The sequence below is a fragment of the Anolis sagrei genome, chromosome 2, assembly GCF_037176765.1.
Source record: "Anolis sagrei isolate rAnoSag1 chromosome 2, rAnoSag1.mat, whole genome shotgun sequence".
NCBI classification, from domain to species: domain Eukaryota; kingdom Metazoa; phylum Chordata; class Lepidosauria; order Squamata; family Dactyloidae; genus Anolis; species Anolis sagrei.
The window spans coordinates 2,792,351-2,814,976 of NC_090022.1; the positions used below are offsets into that span (position 1 = coordinate 2,792,351).

A 22,626-nucleotide genomic window follows, 5' to 3' on the forward strand; every position below is an offset into this window, starting at 1 on the left:
TCTGCCCTCTCCCCATGATGGGATGCCCTCCTCTCCAAAGCCCACCTGGTGCAGAGGGTAATGCAATTCCAGTCTCCAGGTCTGCATTATCATGCCTTTCCTTTAAAATGAAGTACAACTCATAAAACATTAATAAGAAAAGATTAAAATAGTAAAACCTGAACAACTGTGTTTTGGGAACAGAAACTCATGTTTTTAAGAAACACATTTTTCAAAACAGACACATCACACTTTGGAGTTAGAGGTAATACATGAAGCCTGGGGTGGCTGCAACACATCCACCGCTCCGCATTCATGAGCAAAGGAAGGGCGGGAAGGATGTCAATGCCTTCTAGAGGCAGGAAGAGGAGGGCAGAGGGGCCGGCAAAGACAGGAGGGGAGGGTGGACTCAAAAGGAGAAGGCCCAAAAAGCCACGCGGAGGAAGCATCCCTGCAGCCTCAGAAAAGTTAAGTGTATGGCTTTTCAAAGAGAAGAAAAGCCTGCTTCCCCTTGGAAATCCTGTGTCTGTTTCCTGCAGGATTCTAGAGTTTGTAGTTGAGAGAAGTCCAGGACCCCTCGGCTGAGAATTATAGGGGCCCCTCCCTGAACACCTTGCAGTGTAAGAAATCGCACACAGAGAATCTTGGGGCACCGTCCCCTTTGTACCTGAGGAAGAATTGTTTATTGTTGAGAAAGTGTTAAAGTATTTGTCACGTGGTACTGGGCACCGTCCCTCTTCCTCTTGGTTTGCTACAGCACTAGACTTCCTCTTCGTGTTACATGAGATCTTTCCCTGTTCAACTCCTGAAGATATTTTCCTCTCATTTCTCTGGCAGGTAACTTCGGAACAAGTTCTGCGAAGAACACCTTGTGAGAGTTTTGCCTGAGGAGTGCTAAAGTCTAAAGTGACTTCAAGATACACAGCAATGTCAACAAGAAAAAATAAGTACCAGAAAAATATATTTGAGGCTGCATAACTGTGCTGTTAAGGGGGGAAATAAGATTTTGCTGTAAAAAGAGAGGCTTGGGAAACCAAGCAGAAGGCTACAGCAATACAAAAACTGCTGTTCACGAGGTTATATCTCTGAACCCCTGGCATCATATTTGAATTATAAATGTAAAAGAATGGCAAGCCCTCTACCTCCCTATCCTAGATCAGACACAGGGGAGAAGTTACATCAGTGTATGGAGTGTGGAAAACAATTTGATTGGGAAAGTTCTCTTACTGTACATGAACGGACGCACACAGGGGAGAAGCCATATCAATGCATGGAATGTGGAAAGAGCTTCAGTCAGAGTGGTGCTCTACATTCCCATCAGAGGATCCACACAGGGGAGAAGCCGCATAAATGCATAGAATGTGGAGAAAGCTTCAGTCAGAGTGGCCATCTACGTTCCCATCAAAGGACGCACACAGGGGAGAAGCTACATAGATGCGTGGAATGTGGAGAAAGCTTCAGTCGTAGTGATAGTCTGTGTTCCCATCAAAGGATCCACACAGGGGAGAAGCCATATCAATGCATGGAATGTGGAAAGAGCTTCAGTCAGAGTAGCAATCTGCGTGCCCATAAAAGGATACATACAGGGGAGAAGCCACATAAATGTATGGAATGTGGAAAGAGCTTCTGTCAGAGTGGCAGTCTGCGTGCTCATCAAAGGACTCACACAGGGGAGAAGCCATATAAATGTATGGAATGTGGAGAAAGCTTCAGTGAGAGAGGCACTCTACGTTCGCATCAAAGGACGCACACAAGGGAGAAGCCATATAAATGTATGGAACGTGGAGAAAGCTTCAGTGAGAGTGGCCATCTATGTTCCCATCAAAAGACACACACAGGGGAGAAGCCATATAAATGTATGGAATGTGGAAAGAGCTTCAGTCGGACTGACCATCTACGTTCCCATCAAAGGACACACACAGGGGAGAAGCCACATATATGCATGGAATGTGGAACGAGCTTCAGTCACAGTAGCAATCTGCGTGCCCATCAAAGGACGCACACAGGGGAGAAGCCACATAAATGCATGGAATGTGGAGACAGCTTCAGTCATAGTGGCACTCTACGGTCCCATCAAAGTATCCACACAGGGAAGAAGCCACATAAATGCATGGAATGTGGAAAGAGCTTTAGTCGGAGTGGCACTCTACATTCCCATCAAAGGACGCACACAGGGGAGAAGCCAAATAAATGCATGGAATGTGGAGAAAGCTTCAGTTGGAGTGGCCATCTACGTTCCCATCAAAGGACACACACAGGGGAAAAACCACATAAATGCATGGAATGTGGAAAGAGCTTTAGTCGGAGTGACACTCTACGTTCCCATCAAAGGACGCACACAGGGGAGAAGCCACATAAATGCATGGAATGTGGAGAAAGCTTCAGTTGGAGTGGCCATCTACGTTCCCATCAAAGGACACACACAGGGGAAAAACCACATAAATGCATGGAATGTGGAGAAAGCTTCAGTCGGAGTAGCAATCTACGTACCCATCAAAGGACCCACACAGGGGAGAAGCCATATAAATGCATGGAATGTGGAAAGAGCTTCAGTCAGAGTTCAAATCTGCATATCCATCAAAGGATCCACACAGGGGAGAAGCCACATAAATGCATAGAATGTGGAGAAAGCTTCAGTCGGAGTGACTGTCTACGGTCCCATCAAAGGATCCACACAGGGGAAAAACCACATAAATGCATGGAATGTGGAAAGAGCTTCAGTAGGAGTGGCCATCTACGGTCCCATCTAAGGAAGCACACAGGGGAGAAGCCATATAAATGCATGGAATGCGGAGAAAGCTTTAGTGGCAGTGGCAATCTACGTTCCCATCAAAGGATCCACACAGGGGAGAAGCCACATAAATGCATGGAATATGGAAAGAGCTTCAGTCAGAGTGGCAATCTACGTTCCCATCAATTGTCTCACACAGTAGAAAAGCCATAGAAGTGCATAAAATGTGGAGAAAGTTTCAGGCAGAGTAACTATCTCGATTCCTTCCAAATCTATCTACATTGCTTTCAAAGGAGCCACATAGTAGAGAAGCCATATAAATGCACGGAATGTGGGAAGAGCTTTAGGGGATGTTCAGCATACAATAAACATCACTGAACTCATGCGCCGCTAGAGGAGACCTGCCTTTCAGTTTCTGAGCTCTCTTTCAAAAAATATTGGAATGACAGAGGAAGGCTGGCACCTGGCTCTCTCTCTCTCTCTCTCTCTCTCTATACCATGGACTAGTTTGTGTGGCCTTGGTCGACGGCTACTGGGAGCAGGTCTCACTCAGAAGGGGATTTTTCTCCGTATTCCAGCAAGCTCCGAAGGGGTTCCCCTTGCCTCCTCCATAAGAAACCCATCACAGGCTTCTAGGGTGATCTGTGGAGGTTTGCTGAAAGGAGCAGCAGCTGAAATCTCTGGAGAAAAGGGTTCTGAAAAAGAAGAGCTCTTTCGTAGCAGATGATGTCATCTCTTCATACCCTCGTCTCCCGTCTTGGCTCTGTTGCCCCTCGGTTAAAATTTTGACCTCTAGCCATGTACCTGTCACCCTTTTCTGGACTTTGTTGTGTCCTGAATAGTTGATTATACATTCTGGACTGACTTCTGGTTTCATTTATGAACCAGAACTTTGTTTGTATCCCTGACTTTCTGGCTTGACTTTGGGACTCTGAATTCGCTTTGTACTCTTGATTTCCTGCTTGTTATTTTATTAGCTCTGTTGTATGAACTCCTGGCATGTGACTCTTGGACTGTAACCTTTCTTCTTGCTCCTGACTCCGACTGTGTTGCTGCAATTGTATTATTTTAGCAGGACTGGTGCAATGAGTTAAACCCTTGTGCTGGCTGAACTGCTGACTTGAAGTTTGGTGGTTTGAATCCGCAAGACAGAGAGAGCTCCCATCTGTCAGCCCTAGCTTCCCCGTGAGGTGACACAAGAGAAGCCTCCCAGCAGGATGGGAACACATTTGGGCATTCCCTGGGCAATGTCTTTGTAGACGTCCAATTCTCTCACACCAGAAGCGACTTGCAGTATGTTCTATATTCGTTCCTGACATTGTAAAAAAGCCGGACTGAAGACTTGTAAGTAAATATGGTCTGGGCTTATCTTGTGTTTGTTTACTAAACCTCGGGCTTTATACCGGGAAGGCTCTGGAATGTGAGACCATGAGTCTTGCTTTGTGTGTACTTATCGCTGCTTAGAGTGAACCCCTTTTCTGTATTTGAGGCTGTTTAATGATTTTAAACCCAAAAGTATTTTTTTCCACACGGATAATATAACCATCAGGGCATTTGAAAAGGTGGTTGAAAGAGACATTGAGAAACTGTCCCGGACCAAAATCTACACCCATTCCAACATGGCATCCATAGAAATGAATACCATAAAACGATTGGCCAACATGAAAGGATACATCTGGAAGAAGGCAGATAAAGGAGGAGCAGTAGTTCCATTATACGAAACGGATTACATCAAAGAGGTAGAGAGACACCCAGGAGACACTTCTTTCTATAAATCTATCCCTAAGGATCCTACAGACAAAATACGTTTTTTCATCTGAACAGTATGTGAGGAAGGACTCACTTTAGGATGCATCTCAGATCAGTAATTTGAATTTCTGCCAAACAAGAATCCCAGAATTCCAGTGTTTTATGTTCCACCTAAAATACACAAAGGAAACATGCCTCCCCCAGGGAGACGAATTGTATCCGACTCTTCCTCCATCCTGGAACCCCTAGAGCAGTTTTTGGGTTATTATTTACAACCATTTGTACCCCTCGTGTAGTCTTATATTAAAGATACTAAACATTTCATAAAGATCATAGAGGACCTTACCATACCACCACAATCCATCTTAATGACTCTGGATATAACATCATTATATTCCAACATACCATTAGATCGAACTAGAACAATAATTTTGGAATTACTAACATATGTGAGCCCCAAACACCAGCTTCTCATATTTTAATGGATTTGTTAGACATTGTCCTGGAATATAATTTTTTCAGATTTAAAACCCAATACTATCTACAGATTTTTGGTGTCGCAATGGGAAGTCCTTTGGCCGCTTCAGTGGGAAATCTTTTTATTTCAAATTCGGAAGAAACCCACATCTTAAATGATACAAAAAACATTTTTTGCCGGATATTCTATACGATGGCAGGTTTATTGATGATATTTTTTTAATTAGAAAATCAAAAGAATCTGCAATCTTCTTTAGTACTTGGCTTAACACAATACATGATAACATCAAATTCACTGGTAACCATAGCCATACAAATATAAACTTTCTAGATGTCATGGTATAGAAGAAAGGCAATAAGAAAATCCACAGATAAAATTCCATCATGCATTGCAACATCTACCACCATAATGCTGCAAGTTGCTTCTGGACGCTTCTGGAATGAGAGAATTAGCTGTCTGCAAAGATGTTGCCCAGGGGACGCCCAGATGTCTTGCAATCCTGTGGGGAGCCTTCTCTCATGTCCCCCCAAGTGGCCAGCTACTGATCAAAGGACATTTAAGAGAATGCCAAGTTTGCAAACTTTGTGCTTTGTTTGTTTTTCTTTGCTTGATTGTTTTTTTTAATGCAACACAACTGTTTGGTTCGCTCCTGCACGATAAATAAATGCCACCATCATCGTTTAAACACCAGCTTACCCTATGCCACACTTATGAGATTAAAACGAAAACACCACTGCCCCCCGAGGAGGTCACACCAGAGGTCATTACTTCTGAGAAACAATTCAAAGAAAAAGGACACCCCACAAGTATCATCAATACTGCTTTTAGAAAAGTTAAGTCCACAGATAGAAATGATTTACTAAGTGATATGGTGAGGAAACCTAATGACCGTATTATATGGCCACTTAGGTTAACCACATATTTTCCACACATCAGGAAAATAATTAGAAAGCACTGACGTTTGGTCAGTGACACTCCAGGACGCACGAATGTACCAATGATAGCCAACAAACGAACCCAGAATCTTAGGGATATGACGATCAGATCTGACTTCACAACCCCCTATACCAGTGGTTCTCAACCTGATGTTTTTGGCCTTCAACTCCCAGAAATCCTAACAGCTGGTAAACTTGCAGGGATTTCTGGGAGTTGTAGGCCAAAAACATCTGGGGACCCCAGGTTGAGAACCACTGCTCTGTACTATCAGTAAATCTAATCTTAGGGGCCACACGAGTTGCGGGCACTGTGCATATTGCATTCAATCTCTTAAAGTAAAACAGTTCTCACACCACACAATGCAACTCAACATACAACTTTGTAGTTTCACCAACTGCAATACAGAGAAAGTGATGTATGTCATACAAGGTCCATGTTCACTGCTATATGTAGGCATGACCTCCAGACCTTTAAAAATTAGAATTCTTGAACATAATCCTGCATTAGAAATAAAGCCATTGGCTCTACTCTTTATTCCCATTTCAGTGAAAAATCCCACACACACACACTAGCTTCAGATTTTGTGCTTTTTAAAAAAGGTAACCACACAACCCCATCAAGACTTTAAAAGAATTTCCTTCAGAGAGAGGTCTTTTGGACATTCAGGTTATATACCATTTCCCCAGGTGGGTTAAACGATTAGATCTCTCTTGTTTTCTGTAATTGACCTGTATCTCTCTAAGGGGAGACTTCTCCGTGGATTTTTGCTCGCATTTGAAAATGTTTATTATGGATGTTTTTCTTGATTGAATAACTGATGCTTCTATAGATTTTGCCCATGGTACTGATACAATAATGCTCTTACTGTGTATGATATCAGTGTTATAATTGGTTTAGTTATTGAACAGCTTAACACTTATACATTGATACATAGATGTCTGTTGCTTTCTATTTTATACTCTTTCATCACCACCTTTGGCAAAGGGTTCATTAGGATGCACAGCACATCTCCCTAACTGCAGAGAATGGAAGACAAAAGAGTGATGACAACGGCTTATGAAGATTCATGAATTAGTCGAGAAGGACAAATTAACTAAATGGATGAAGTATAGAACAGCATTTAAAGGAACAGAGATTAAAATCATATAGTGAGTGAGAGGTTTGTAGACTAGTGTTTGTTGTCTGTTAGTTTCGCTCTTATTGTGCAAGGTGTGTGTCCTTCACTTTACATTTGTTAAGTAGTACTTTTTTTAAAAGTACCAAAATTATAATTTGTATAAAAATAAATAAATACCAAAACTAATTTGTGTAAACATGCTTTGTTTTGTTTTTTGTCTTTGGATAAGAATCGTTTTTTTTTAAATAAAGTATGCTACATCCGTTTAGGAAGCTGCATACCAGAACATACAGACAGGAAACAGGAAGCAACAGGATCATAGATAAACATTACTAGAGAAGGCTTGAAGAGCCTCCCATCTTGTGACCTCCCTTTTGGCCTTGATGATGGGAAGAGGGGTCTCACCTTTATCAGTCATCTCCCCCTCCCCTCTTTCATTCTTATTTCGATCTTAACAGGGAATTGACATGATCCATCCTCCCGCCCCTCTCTGCCATTCTCCCTTCCGCCTGCCTTTCCTTCCAGGCCACAGATCTCTCCTCTCTCTGGGCTCTCACGGGCGAACATGAGCCAAGCGTGTGATGCAGCAGCTGAAAAAGCCAATGGGATTCTGGGCTGCATCCAACGGAGTCTAGTGTTCGGATGGAGGGAAGCCATGGTGCCTCTCTGTCCTGCCTTGGTTAGACCTCCCCTGGAATGACCCTGGGTCCAATTCTGGAAGAAGCAAAGGCCACCCACCAGCACGCGTGTCCTCTCTGCCTAAGACCATGTGGATCCCGAACACTTCTCTACAATCCAACAGCAGCAATAAGGGTTGTGGGCATTGGCTCTCTTGGGTCCCATTCCCAACAGGGTCAAGACATCCTCGACCAAGAGCTGCCATTCAAAGTGAGCTGAATATGGTCAAGCCAGGGCAGGCGGGCGGTCCCTGTTCCTTTCCACACACACATAGACAGGATATTTAGGATGCCATGAGGAAAAGGGGCTTTGCCTTCAGGCTTTCGGAGTCGCCTCCTCTGGGACTCCAACTCCCAGCATCCCCAGCCCTGGTGCCAGGCCTTTCTGCAGGGACGGTGGGAGTTGTAGTCCAAGAGGGGCATTACCTCCACTCTCTGCAGCGGGGATTCCCAGGCCCCAGCCCTCCCCCTTGCTCACTTCAACTCCCAGAAGCCTCAGCTGCCTTGAGCCAAGGTCGGGGATTCTGGGTGATGGACTCCCAGGAGGGGGGGGGGAGGACTGAAGTAAGGGAGGAAGGGAGGGAGGGAGGGAGGGAGGGAGGGAGGAAGGAAGGAAGGGAAAAAGGAAAAAGGAAGGAAGGAAGGAAAAAGGAGGAAGGATGGGAAAAGGAAAGAAGGAGAAAAAGGGAGGAAGGGAAAAGGAAAGAAGGAAAAAAGGGAGGAAGGGAAAAGGAAAAAAGGGATGAAGGAAGGAAGGGAAAAGGGAGGAAGGAAGGGAAAAGGAAAGAAGGAAAAAGTGAGGAAGGAAGGGAAAGGGAGGAAGGAAGGGAAAAGGAAAGAAGGGGGAAAGGGAGGAAGGAAGGGAAAGGGAGGAAGGAAGGGAATAGGAAAGAAGGGGGAAAGGGAGGAAGGAGGGGGAAAGGAAAAAGGGGGAAAGGGAGGGAGGAAGGAAAAAAGGAAGGAAGGAAGGAAAAAAGGGAGGAAGGAAGGGAAAAGGAAAGAAGGGGGAAAGGGAGGAAGGAAAGAAAAAGGAAGGAAGGGAAAAGGGAGGAAGGAAAAAGAGAGGAAGGAGGGGGAAAGGAAAAAAGGGGAAAGGGAGGGAGGAAGGAAAAAAGGAAGGAAGGAAGGAGAAGCCAACTCTATCAGCCTCTTGGTTGCCTGGCTGCCTCTTTCTCTCTCTCTCTCTCTCTCTCTCTCTCTCTCTCTCTCTCTCTCTCTCTCTCCTCCTGCTTGGAGGCTAAGCCCCGCCCTCCTTGGGGCACCGTCTCTGCGGGCGCCATCTTGAGGCCGGGCGGGAGTAGAGCGAGAGGGAGGCCTCCGCTTCCCAGAGAGGCAGGAAGAGAGGGGAGGGTGACGCGCTTCCCTCTGAGCTCACTTCCGGAAGGAAGGAAGGAAGGAAGGAAGGAAGGAAGGAAGGAAGGAAGGGGGGGCCAGGCAGGGCGGGCGCTAACTTCTCGTGGCTGCGGCCTAGCTGCCTCTCTCTCGCGTGGATCCCGCCAGGAGGGGGGCTTTCTCCCTCTTCGGCGCCGGAGGTGAGCTCCCTTTCTTCCTTCCTTCCTTCCTTCCTTCCTTCCTTCCTTCCTTCCTTCCTTCCTTCCTTCCTTCCTTCCTTCCTTCCTTCCCCCTCCCTGGCCTGGCCTGGGGCCTCCTCGGCTTCTCCTTTGGCCTAGGGAGGGAGGGAGGGAGGGAGGCCTCGAGCCCTGAGGAGGGGGGCAGGCCAGAAAGAAACAGTATTATTATTAGTATTACTACTACTACTACTACTAGGCGTCCCCCTGCCAGGCGTGGCTGTGGCCCAGTCTGCTGATCTAAACAATAAAGCAATGAGAAACTAGGTTCTTGTGGGTTTTTTCGGGCTATGGAGCCATGATCTAGAGGCATTCTCTCCTGACATTTCGCCTGCATCTATGGCAAGCATCCTCAGAGGTAATGAGGTCTGTTGGAAGTAGGAAAAAGGGTTTATATATCTGTGGAATGGCCGGGGTGGGGCAAAGAGCTCTTCCCTGCTGCAGTTAGGTGTGAATGTTTCAACTGACCACCTTCATTAGCATTTGAAGGCCTGGCTGAGCCTGGGAAAATCTTTTGTTGAGAGGTGTTAAGATGTGCCTGGTTGTTTCCTCTCTGCTGTTTTGCTGTTCTAATTTTAGAGATTTTAAAAACTGGTAGCCAGATTTTGTTCATTTTCATGGTCTCCTCCTTTCTGTTGAAATTGTCCACATGCTTGTGGATTTCAATGGCTTCTCTGCGTAGCCTGACATGGTGGTTGTGAGAGTGGTCCAGCATTTCTGTGTTCTCAAATAATCTGCTGTGTCCAGGCTGGTTCCTCAGGTGCTCTGCTATGGATGACTTCTCTGGTTGAAGGAGTCTGCAGTGCCTTTCATGTTCCTTGATGCGTCTCTGGGCGCTGCGTTTGGTGGTGAACACAATCTGGCTACCAGTATTAAAAAACTCTAAAATTACAACAGCAAAACAACAGAGAGGAAACAACCAGGCACAGATTAACACCTCCCAGCAAGAGATTTTCCCAGGCTCAGACAGGCCTTCAAATGCTAATGAAGGTGATCAACTGAAACATTCACACCTAACTGCAGCAGGGAAGAGCTCCTTGCCCCACCCCAGCCATTCCACAGATATATAAACCCATTGTCCTAATTCCAACCGACCTCACTACCTCTGAGGATGCTTGCCATAGATGCAGGCAAAACATCAGGAGAAATGCCTCTAGAACATGGCTCTATAGCCCGAAAAAACCCACAAGAACCTAGTGATTCCAGCCATGAAAGTCTTCGACAATACAATGAGAAACTGTTGGTTTCTAATCCCTGTCCTGTCTTTCTGCTTCTGGGGAAAAGGTATTTCTTCCTGGGTTGTAGGTTTTCTCGGGCCATATGGCCATGTTCTAGAGGCATTTTCTCCTGACGTTTCACCTCCATCTATGGCAAGCATCCTTAGAGGTAGTGAGGTCTGTTGGAAGTAGGAAAAGGGGTTTATATATCTGTGGAATAATGACCAGGGTGGGACAAAGGACTCTTGTCTGCTGGAGCTAGGTGGGAATGTTTCAACTGACCACCTTGATTAGCATATAATGGCCTGACAGTGCCTGGAGCAAACTTTTGTTGAGAGGTGATTAGATGTTTCCTCAGAGAAGCCATTGAAATCCACAAGCATGATGAAGTATAGAACAGCATTTAAAGGAAATAGAGATGAAAGTCATATAGTGAGTGAGAGGCTTACAGACTAGCTTACAGACTCACCTCTGCAGGAGTCTACCGTGTACCATGCAGCTGTGGACAAGTGTACATAGGGAACCACCAAACCCAGCAGCATTGCCCAGACACGAATCAAGGGACATGAAAGGCACTGCAGACTCCTTCAACCAGAGAAGTCAGCCATAGCTGAGCACCTGAGGAACCAGCATGGACACAGCATATTATTTGAGAACACAGAAATGCTGGACCACACCAACAACCACCATGTCAGACTACACAGAGAAGCCATTGAAATCCACAAGCATGTGGACAATTTCAACAGAAAGGAAGAGACCATGAAAATGAACAAAATCTGGCTACCAGTATTAAAAAACTCTAAAATTGCAACAGCAAAACAGCAGAGAGGAAACAACCAGGCACATCTTAACATGTCTCAACAAAAGATTCCCCCAGGCTCAGCCAGGCCTTCAAATGCTAATCAAGGTGGTCAGTTGAAACATTCACAACTAGCTCCAGCAGAAAAGAGTCCTTTGTCCCACCCTGGTCGTTCCACAGATATATAAACCCTTTTTCCTACTTCCAACAGACCTCACTACCTCTGAGGATGCTTGCCATAGATGCAGGCGAAACGTCAGGACACAATGCCTCTAGAACATGGCCATAGAGCCTGAAAAAACCCACAAGAACCTAGTGTTTCCTCTCCGTTGTTGTGCTGTTGTAATTGTAGACCCCTCCAATACTGGTGGCCAGACCCTGTCCACTTTCATGGCCTCCTCCCTGCCGAAACTGTCCACATGCTTGCTGTGTCTTTCTCAGAGTTGATGTGGAGAGTGTCTGGTTTGCCTCCTCTGGAATAGGCAACATCTCTTGGTCCTTTCAAATCTAGGATACTCTCTCTCTCTCTCTGTGTGTGAATCATATCTATCTATCTCTATGGCTCGATAGCTCTTTGTCAGGAGGGCTTTGATGACGTTCTCTTGCCCTGCTGAAGAAGGGAATTGGACTGGGTGGCCTTAAGTATTTTCTGTTAGTCTTGGGGGTTCTGTGTGGGAAGTTTGCTCCAAATCCATCGTTGGTGGGGTTCAGAATGCTTTTTGATTGTAGGTGAACTATAAATCCCAGCAACTACAACTCCCAAATGATAAAATCAATTGTTAGTAGGTGTCTTGTGGCCAAATTTGGTGGCAATTCGTCCAGTGGTTTTTGAGTTCTGTTAATCCCACAAACAAACATTACATTTTTATTTATATAGACTAGCCGTCCCCTGCCAGGCGTTGCTGTGGCCCAGTCTGCTGATCTGGAAAATAAAGTAATGAGAAAGTGTTGGTTTCTAATATAGGTAATGTCTTGATGCTTGTGGGCAAATAGTATTTCTTGCTGTATCTTTGTCAGTGTTGATGTCAAAATTGTCTGGTGTGCCTACTCTGCAACATATCGTTGTCCTTCTTTAGGGGTCCCTTTCAAATCTAGGATACTATATCTCTCTCTGTGTGGGAATCATATCTATATCTATGGCAGGATGGCTTTTTGTCAGGAGGGCTTTGATTATGTTTTCTTGCCCTGGTGAAGGGAGTTGGACTGGGTGGCCATAAATATTTTCTGTTGGTCATGGGAGTTCTGTGTGGGAAGTTTGCCCAATTCTGTTGTTGGTAGGGTTCAGAATGCTCTTTGATTGTAGGTGAACTATAAATCCCAGTAACTATAACTCCCAAATGTCAAGGTCTATTTCCCCCAAACTTCATCTGTGTTCATATTTGGGCATATGGAATATTCGTACCAAGTTTGGTCCAGATCCATCATTGTTTGAGTCCACAGTGCTCTCTGGATGTAGGTGAACTGCAACTCCCAAACTCAAGGTCAGTGCTCACCAAACCCTTCTACTGTTTTCTGTTGGTCATGGGAGTCATTGGTGGAGTTCAGAATGCTCTTTGATTGTAGGTGAACTATAAATCCCAGCAACTACAACTCCCAAATGAAAAAATCAATTTTTTTTAGTGAAGGTCACTCCTTGGGCTAGTAGGTGTCTTGTGGCCAAACTTGGTGGCAATTAGTCCAGTGGTTTTTGGGTTATGTTAATCCCACAAACAAACATTACATTTTTATTTATATACATTATTATTATTATTAGTAGTAGTAGTAGTAGTAGTAGTAGTAGTAGTATTTCCAGACTTCATATTGACAGTACACTTTTCAAAATGGATCATTCAGAACACAGTAATTCAGTTTTAGTAGGCAATCGGAGGTTGAACCAAGCCCGTCTAAGAATTAGAGCAGCGGGTTAAACCGCTGAGCTGCTGAACTTGCTGACTTAAAGGTTGGCAGTTTGGATCTGGGGAGCGGGGTGAGCTCCCGCTCTTAACCCCAATTTCTGCCATTGGAATACATGCAGATGTGAGTAGATGAATAGGTGCCACTTCTGCAGGAAGGTAACAGCACTCCATGCAGCCGTGTCAGTGGCCACATGACCTTGGAGATGTCTACGGACAACGCCGGCTCTTCAGCTTAGAAATGGAGATGAGGACCAGCCCACAGACCTAATGTCAGAAGGAAACCTTTGGGAATCCTAGAGTTGGAAAAGACCTCATGGGCCATCCATTCTGCCAAGAAGCAGGAGAATCACATTCAAAGCACCCCCAAGAGATGCCCACCCAGCCTCTGTTTAAAAGCCTCCATAGAAGGAGCCTCCACCACACTCCCTCCGGGGCCGGAAGAGAGTTCCACTGCTGAACAGCTCGCTCTCACAGTTGGGGAGTTCTTCCTCATGTTCAGGTGGAATCTCCTTTCTTGTAGTCTGAAGCCATTGCTCCATGGCGTCCTAGTCTCCAGGGCAGCAGAAAGGAAGCCTGCTCCCTCCCCCCTTTATGTATGGAATGGATGGGAATGAGATGTGTCTCATGGACACCTGTGGATACGGAGGTCTGGCTTCCCAGTGAGTCTCCCTTGTTTTTATTCAGGATCCTGAGCCTGTCCCCTGGATCTTCCACCTCCCCAAAACCCATTGGAATAACGTCTGTGAGTAGTGAGGAATGTTTGGGGGCACGTTCTTTTCCCTTGTTGGGGTGCCCTTTCCTCAAAGGGAGCCATGTTCTGCGTGAGGAGGAGGAAGAGGGCCTTCTCTTCTGCAGTCTCCTCAATGATGGGATGCCCTCCCCTTCAACGCCCACCCAGTGCAGATCTTGAAAGACGTCTCCTCAAAACCTGGGGTTCCTTTCCTTCTTCCTCTCTTGGTCCTCTGCTGTGAACACAGCCGGTCGGTAGCCTGTTGGGAATTGTGGGGATTGAAGTCCAAAACACAAGGAGAGCCCAAGAATACCAGTGATATTGAATTCTGTTGTAATGTTTTGTATATTTTTAGATTTGGAATTAGGTTCTTGTGGGGTTTTTCGGGCTATAGGGCCATGTTCTAGAGGCATTTCTCCTGACGTTTCGCCTGCATCTATGGCAAGCATCCTCAGAGGTAGTGAGGTCCTCAAAGGTAGTGAGGCGAAACGTCAGGAGAAATGCCTGTAGAACATGGCCCTATAGCCCGAAAAACCCCACAAGAACCTAATGATTCCAGCCATGAAAGCCTTCGACAATAGATTTGGAATTGTCTTGAAATGTAAGCTGCTTTGGCCCTTTCCACACAGCTGTATAAAATCCACACTGAACTGGTTTATTTGGCAGTGTGGACTCCGAAATCAGTTCAAAGCAGATATTGTGGATTATCTGCCTTGATATTCTGGGTTGTATGACAGGCCCTATATCCCAGGATCTGATCCTAGGTTTCCTGTTTATCCCAGGTTATCTGGCAGTGCAGACTCACATAATCCACCTTAAATTGGAAAACCTGGGACCTGATCCTGGGATATAGGGCCTGTCTGGAAGGGCCCACAGTCTCCTTGTGGAGACCAAAAGCAGTGTCTAAATAAACATAATAACGATAATAAAGTCCTCCTCTTCTGATCTCCTGCTTTGGTCAGACCTTCCCACCTGGAATCACACGCTGTAACCATAGCTGAGGACAAAAATCTTTTCCTGGTTTGAAAGTTTTATTCCCTGATTAATTATGAGGCTCTTACTTTGAAAGTAGTTGCTCTTGGTTTGTGTGGCTGCCACAAACTATGATGAATCTATGGGAGTTGTGCAAGCCACGTTTGGTGGAATTCCATGCTTGGGACAGTTCAGAATGCTCTTTGATTGGGGGAGCTACTGCAGCTCCCACATGCCTGAAGGTATTTCCCCCAAACCTCTCCAGTATTTCCTGTTGGTCACGGGAGTTTGGCCAGTAGGCTGATCATAAACATATCCATGGGTTCCCTGCTCTTATATTAAGACTGTTGTCCATGCTACTGTTAGGGACTGAGAGAAGGTCTGAGGCAATAAGACAAAGAGAGATCCAGAGTACTGGAAAGCACGCTTTATTCTCGGTTGGCGCCAACCGGATATAGACCCCCTGGTAGGCCAGGAAAGAAGGGTCCCGAACAAAGGAAATGCCGAGTATTTATACACTTTTCGAAAATAAGTATTCATGCATCATAGAAACATCACAATGTGCGTCACAAACATCTACTCTTACATTGACTTCAAAGGCATATTTTGAAAATCAACAAGTTGTCAATCCTCATTAATTTACTATCTGAAGAGTGACTATTAATGCACTCCCAGCGCCGGGATGTCTCCGGACCTGCTCCATCCATCCTGAGATAACATTCCTGAGACCCCCTAATGGACACTTAATTAGTCAATTTTACGATAAGGTACCAGGCACCTCTTAATGGCAAATTTACGATAAGGTGCCTGGGGCCTGGTATGTATCTTATCTTATGGCCTCTTGAAGTGCCAGGCACCACATTCCTTTCCTGGAGCTGGCCTCTAATTTTGCAGCTTTTGAGAAGTCAAGTGAACTAGCCATGCATACATACATTTCTCTTATATATTTTCTAACTCCTATTTCTAATATGGTTATATCAAATATATTTTCCAATATGTGTATTATGTATTTTCATCAAGCCTTCATCACTACGACATGCTTGAAGTCAAAATTTCATTGATTTGTTATTAGATATAAATATTTCACAACATATAGTTACATAATTGTTTTTCTGATTAATCACTATGCTTTATGTTCCGGTTGTAACAATGGAAATACGTCCTGCATATCAGATATTTACATTATGATTCATAATGGTAGCAAAATAACAGGGGGATGGTAAAGTCTTGGCTGAGGGACCAAGCTTTTGGGACAGTGTAATAAAGCAACGATAAGAAACTTACCAGGCCGATTAGATTTGACACGGATGATTGAGACAGTTTTAAACTGTGTATTTTAATGTTGAGACAAATGTTTTTAATGTTTATGTATGCATATAATTTATTCATGTCCCAGCACTGAATGTTTGCCATTTGTATATTGTGCTCCGCCCTGAGTCCCCTTCAGGGTGTGAAGGGTGGAATAGAAGTGCTTGAAATCAATAATCAATTGTGTGCTGCTGTTGGAGGAAAGAGAGAGAAAGGAAGGAAGGAAGGAGGCCAGCACCATTGCCCTCGCCTTCTGATGTACTGATATTATTTGTTATTGTGATTGTATTGCTATACTGTTTGGGCAATTTGCTATCATGGCTCATACCTCAAGCTCACCAAAATCTGAGGGCAAGCCTTATGATCTAAGATCCCACAGTTTTCATGCAGCCTACTTTGATCCCTCCCCCAGAAGGGACAAAGATGGTCAAGCTTCGCCCGTTGGCAGCGTGATCCCAGAGCCGCTTAAGCATTCCCCAAAGGCTTTAAGTGCGCAGAGCAGTCAGGGAGGTGCTTCTGGCCAAAGCAAGCACAGCCACACCAGCAGGAGGCATAGCAGCAGACATGGCTCTGCGTCAGGATCGTCTGTCTCCAGAAGCAGCTCCTCATCTATGGCGGCCTTTTACAACAGGGAAACAAGGCGTCTGTAAGACTGTAGGTTTTTGTAGCAAATAATCACTCACAAGTCAGTATGGAAATGAATATAATTTGCTTGTTTCTCCACAGCAAAGGAAGACACTACTGCCTTTTCCCCACCACCACTTCCTTTTATACCCCCTCCCAAGTTCCAACACAAAGTCTCCAGCGCCCTCTGCTGGCTTCACAATGTCAAAATGTCAGAGAAAGAAAACTGCAGCAACCAGGATGATCCAGCCAGGATGTCATGCAGGAAATTTATGATGTCTCCACGACGTCAGAAATTGACTCCTGACATGATTCCTCCCCTAGAAAGAAAAACATAAACACCGGCAGCATCGACCTTAACTAGGTTTCATGGGATAATTTACATGAAAACGCCTAATTAGCTGTGGCGCTCGAATATCCGCTGCCCTCACCCACTCAGAGTCATTGAAATTGCGCCACTTCACTAAATACTGTAAACTCCCACGACGTCTTCTGGAGTCTAAAATATCAGCAACCTCGAAATGTTGTTCCCCATCTACCAGAATAGGATTTGGGACCTCACCCGGCAAGTGCCACTTGGTATGGCCACACACGGGTTTCAATAAACTGCAGTGGAACACTGGATGTACCCTCCTTAGACTATGTGGCAAGGACAACTTGACTGTGACAGGGTTGATTTTCTTTATTATTTCAAAAGGACCCAAATATTTTGGCACCAATTTCTTTGATGGTTGGGTTGTCTTTAGGAATTTGGTTGACAAATAAACTTTATCTCCAATGTCAAAATCCCACTTTGGAGCTCTTTTCCTATCAGCAAACTTCTTGTAGTCCTCCCTGGACTTTTCCAATGCACTTTTAATGACTGGCCAACTTTCAGCTATCTTTTTGCTCCATTCCGAAGGGGTTTCTACTCCCTCTTGTTCCATCTTTAGCTCTGGGATTGGCACAAAGTCCTGTCCATAAACCACTTTGAATGGAGTACAACCTATAGACGCATGAAATGAGTTATTGTAACACACTTCAGCAAAAGGAAGCAACTGTTCCCAATCATCCTGTTGATAACTGACATAGCACCTTAAGAATTGCTCCAAAGATTTTTGAACTCGTTCTGTGCAGACATCAGTCATGGGATGGAAAGCAGAGCTCAACCCTTGCTCAGTTCCCATCATGCGTAGAAAGGCCTTCCAGTACTTAGCTGTAAACTGTGACCCCCGGTCTGAGATTATTCTTTCAGGACACCCATGAAGGCGATATACATGTTGTAGCAGTAACTTTGCTAGCTGTGGGGCGCTTGGAACCTTCTTTAGCGGTACAAAATGGGCTTGTTTAGAGAATAAGTCTATAATAGTCCAGATAACTGTACATCCTTTGCTCTCAGGTAGATCTACAATAAAATCCATCGCAACCTGTTTCCAGGGTCTAGAAGGACTGGCCACGGGTTGTAACAACCCTCTTGGTTTTCCAATCAAAGACTTTCCCCTTGCACAGGTGACACATTCTTGTACATAGCTCTTTACATCTCTCCAGATTTTTGGCCACCAAAACTGACGGGATACTAGCTGTAAAGTTTTCACAAATCCAAAGTGCCCAGCTGTTTTATGGTCATGAGACCTCTCTAATACCTTTACACGAACAGACTCCGGAACATACACCTTTTCTCTGTGATACCACAGTCCATCTTTTTCCTCTAGTCCACCCCGATGCTCTGGTAGCCACAGATCAGCCTTATATCCATCTTGGAACACTTTCAACCACCCACCTTCTAAAAGCTTTCCACGGTTAGCATCTGACACCTTTCGCTGAGATTGGGACCTCGTCTGAACTACCAACCCCAGCTGCTCAGGGGTGAACACCGTTCCAACCACCTCAGGAGCTCTGCTCTCATACTGTGGCAATCTTGATAAGGCATCTGCCATGCAGTTACTTTTCCCAGGAAAGTGGTTTAAGGTAAAATTAAACCTACTGAAGAACTCGGCCCACCTGACTTGTTTTGGACTCAGCCTTTGAGGAGTCTGGAGGACCTTCAAATTTTTATGATCGGTCCAAACTTCAAAAGGGTGTTGGGCCCCTTCAAGCAAATGTCGCCAGGCAAGCAATGCCCCTTTTACGGCAAACGCCTCCTTCTCCCATACTGGCCACTTTCTCTCAGTTTCTGAAAACTTTTTTGACAAATACGCACATGGCACTAGTCCTTTTTCCGGGGAAACCTGCAATAGCACTGCTCCATAAGCCACATCTGAGGCATCACAGTGTACCACAAATGGCCGCTCTGGGTCGGGATGGGCTAAGATGGGTTGCTGTGTGAATAAGGTCTTCAGCTGATCAAACGCCCGTTGACACACCTCAGTCCACTGCAGCTTGGCACCCGGGGACTTCACTTTTACAGACTCCCCCCTGCCTTTAGTTTTCAACAATTCAGTAAGGGGGGCTGCTATTTTGGCAAAGTCTTAGATAAATTGCCTATAGAAATTTGCAAACCCCAAAAAACTTTGCAACTGTCTTCTAGTTTTGGGTGCTTCCCAGTCCAATACATCCTGTACTTTATTGGGGTCCATTTCTATCCCGTCACAGGATATACGATACCCCAAATAATCCAGCCTGTCTTTGTGAAACTCACACTTTGATAACTTTGCATAAAGCTGTGCTTGTCTTAGGCTTTGTAACCGGGGGTCAAACTGCAAGAAAAAATTCTCGAGGCAGAAGCTGAGGCAGCAGCGGCAGACCTAGGCCTGAACTTCGAGCGGGCTCAACTAGAGTTAGAGGCGAAGCAAAAGCAGTCACAAGCCGAGTTAGAGGCGAAGCAAAAGCAGTCACAAGCCGAGTTAGAGGCGAAGCTAATGTTGTCGCGCATCCAGCAGGAGGCAGCACAGAAGAGGGTCCGTGCCAACATCTTGGCAAAGGCGCTGCAAGGAGAATTGTCTCAAGAAAATGTCAACCGTTTGCCAACACCTCCAACCACGCCTCTTCTGCCAGCCCACGTTGGTTTCCAAGACGGCAAGCTGGTGCATGCAGATAGCGACATCGCGCCACACAGGCTGGTCGAGCAATTCAGGGCCAGGAGCCCACAGCCATCAACTCAGGTACCCAAGCCTAGCCCAGAAATCAGAGTTTCGCCCATTCCTGAGGCCATAAGTGTTCCCTGGAATGGATCTTCGACATTTCAGAAGAACTTCACCTTTACCCCTGACCAAACACCCCTTCCGTTCCTTCAGACTCCTCAGTTGCAGCTTGAGTCTTTGTTTAGGAACCCGAGAAAAGATTTGAGGGACAAAGGTGTGGAGAAATTCTCTGACCGGCCAGAAGATTTCCTACTTTGGAAAAAGACTTTTCAGCGAGCCATTCAGAGTTTAAGACTCTCCTCTGAGGAACAATTGACTCTTTTGATCGCCTGGCTTGGTCCAGTATCGGCTCAGCAGGTGAGACGGATTTTTTCAGCTCTCATCGACCAACCGGACAGAGCATTGGACACTGCATGGACGAGGCTTGATCAGCGCTACGGGACCAGCACCCAAATTGAAGCCTCGCTGATGGACAGACTTCATAAGTTCCCAGTGCTCAAACCAAAAGACTTTGAACAGCTTTGGGACTTGTCAGATTTATTGATTGAGCTTCAGGCCGCCAAGGGAAATCCACAGCTTCCAGGGTTTGCCTGCCTGGACCAACACCTGTCCCAAACTGCCATCATCCAGAAGCTGCCGTTCTCCTTACAAGAAGAGTGGGGCAGAGAAGTCTTCAGATTCAAGCAGGCCAACCATCAGGTCTACCCACCGTTCACCAATCTTGTGGACTTCGTCACAAATGCTGCCATGCAGTTCAATGACCCACAGACAGGATTTCCAACTCTTTATGGGACTCCAAGGTCGGATAGGCACATCAAAGAGCCTGGGAAACCTGCAAAGGACAGTGGCACTGAGAGAAGCATCGCCGTCAAGTCCACGGAGACCAACTCATCTCCAGCTGACACCAAGATGACGCCCGAGGATGTTTTGTGCCTACTGCATGCAAAGCCCCACAGTTTGGCCGACTGCAGGGAGTTTGCCAAGAAGCCTCACGCAGACAAGGTCGAGATCCTCAAAAAGTCCAGGATCTGCTTCAGGTGCTGCGGTGCAACTCCCCACCAGTCAAAGTCATGCACAGAAAAGGTAAAGTGCGAGGTGTGCCAATCCGAAAAGCATTGCTCAGCCATGCATGACAAGGATTTCGTGCCCTCCAAGGTCAAGAGCGGGGCCACCAGTCAACGCTCCACAGAAAATTCAGCTGGACCTTCATCGGGCACTGAGGCACCCTCTGTGGCCTGCACACAGTTGTGCGGCAGCCCAAAGAAAACTAGGATTTGCCACCCCATTTGTTTGGCAGAAGTTTTTCCTGCTAGCAAGCCTTGGATGAAGAAGAAAATGTATGTGACCCTTGACAACCAAAGCGACTGTTCCCTGGCCACCCCTGACTTCTTCAAAATCTTTAAGGGGCAGACAAAGACTATTGACTATTGTATTTCTACTTGTACAGGCAAACAACGAAGACAGGGCCGCGTTGCATCTGGATTTATCATTTCGCCATGTGGCAAGGACATTCGTTTTGAGTTGCCTGACCTTATTGAGTGTGCGTCCATCCCACGCAATAAGGACCAGATTGCTACCAGAGAGATGATGCAAGCGCATCCTCACCTGAAAGGACTACAGGACCTCATTCCACCCTTTGAGCCGGGCATCGACATAGTCCTGCTCATTGGATCCAACTGCCCCAGCTTGATGAGCATCAGAGCGGAAAAGAGAGGTCCTCCTGGTGCACCTTTGGCACAGAAGACTCCTTTAGGATGGACCATACAGGGACCTGTATGTGTCGACAAAATGCATCCTCCGTCTTCTCTGTGTCCAGATCAGCCCAACACCCTCAACTGTGGCAGAGTCACCCTCATGCAAAGTTGCCTCAGCCACATTACTGTTTGCTGCCAAGGAGTTTCATCTGAGTTCTCTTCCATCTTCGACGTGTCCCGGGACGATGAAAACGCAGCGCTCTCCCGAGATGAACAAACGTTCCTGAACATCATGAACTCCGAGGTCACTCTCAGCAAAGAAGGGAATTGGATCGCCCCTTTGCCCTTCAAAGCAGACCGGCCTAACCTGCCTCCCAACAGACAGGTAGCAGAGAAGAGACTGCAGTCTTTAAGACGCAAGATGCAGCGTGATCACAAGACCAAACAGCAAATCGGTCAGGCTCAAGTTTTACACCAGCTGAGCATCCCACGCCAGTTCACGGCCAGGAGCCCTTTACAGAGCTGGCACACTGATCTCCATGTCTTTTGCGATGCGTCGGAGAAAGCTATCGCAGCTGTGGCTTATGCCAGACAAAAGGGCTCTAGTTCTTGCACTTTAGGTTTTGTTATGGCCAGGGCCGAGACTGCTCCATCTGATGCCACCATCCCTAAGTTAAAAGTGCCCCCAGATAGAACCCAGTGTCAATAGGTATTTGAGTACAGAAAAGGTTTCATGCTTGTTTAATGTACTGCATGCGTCTCACATGGGGGGTGGGTGGAAATGTATGATTGGTTTGTGTAGAAAGATTTTAAATGCTATGTTTCTCTAAAGTATAAGAATTTGACTCACGATGTTTGGGTCCGTTTATTATAGTGTAGATTTCTCATCATTGAGAAATCTAGGCCAGGAGTGTTCTGGAACAGCTGTTCCATGAGCTCCAGATTTATTTGCTGCGTTTGCATGTTTGTGTGCAATCCCATGCTTGGGATTTTGTAGCAGGGGGTTTCCTGTTATAATTTGCATTTATAGGGTAAGCCACCTGCCAGTTATAGTTAGGTTCCCTGATCCCGCCCCTTTTTGAGTTTTGGAGGG

The 22,626-nt window shown here is 45.8% G+C and overlaps 2 protein-coding genes across 3 annotated transcripts in view; both read left to right on the top strand.

The window, feature by feature from the left end:
• LOC137095993 (zinc finger protein ZFP2-like) overlaps positions 1–22,626 on the top strand; it is a 146,353-nt gene that overhangs the window by 78,608 nt on the left and 45,119 nt on the right. The window lies entirely within an intron of this gene.
• Positions 1–22,626, top strand: part of LOC132766384 (zinc finger protein ZFP2-like) — a 37,379-nt gene that overhangs the window by 6,988 nt on the left and 7,765 nt on the right. The window contains exon 2 of one of the 2 annotated variants that reach the window (XM_067463270.1): positions 817–7,186. In XM_067463270.1, coding sequence (XP_067319371.1) covers positions 1,106–2,923 — 1,818 coding nt within the window. In that variant the 5' untranslated portion in view covers positions 817–1,105 and the 3' untranslated portion in view covers positions 2,924–7,186. Of the gene's footprint in view, positions 1–816; positions 9,200–22,626 lie in introns of those variants that run through there. The other variant, XM_067463271.1, reaches the window with a different exon arrangement.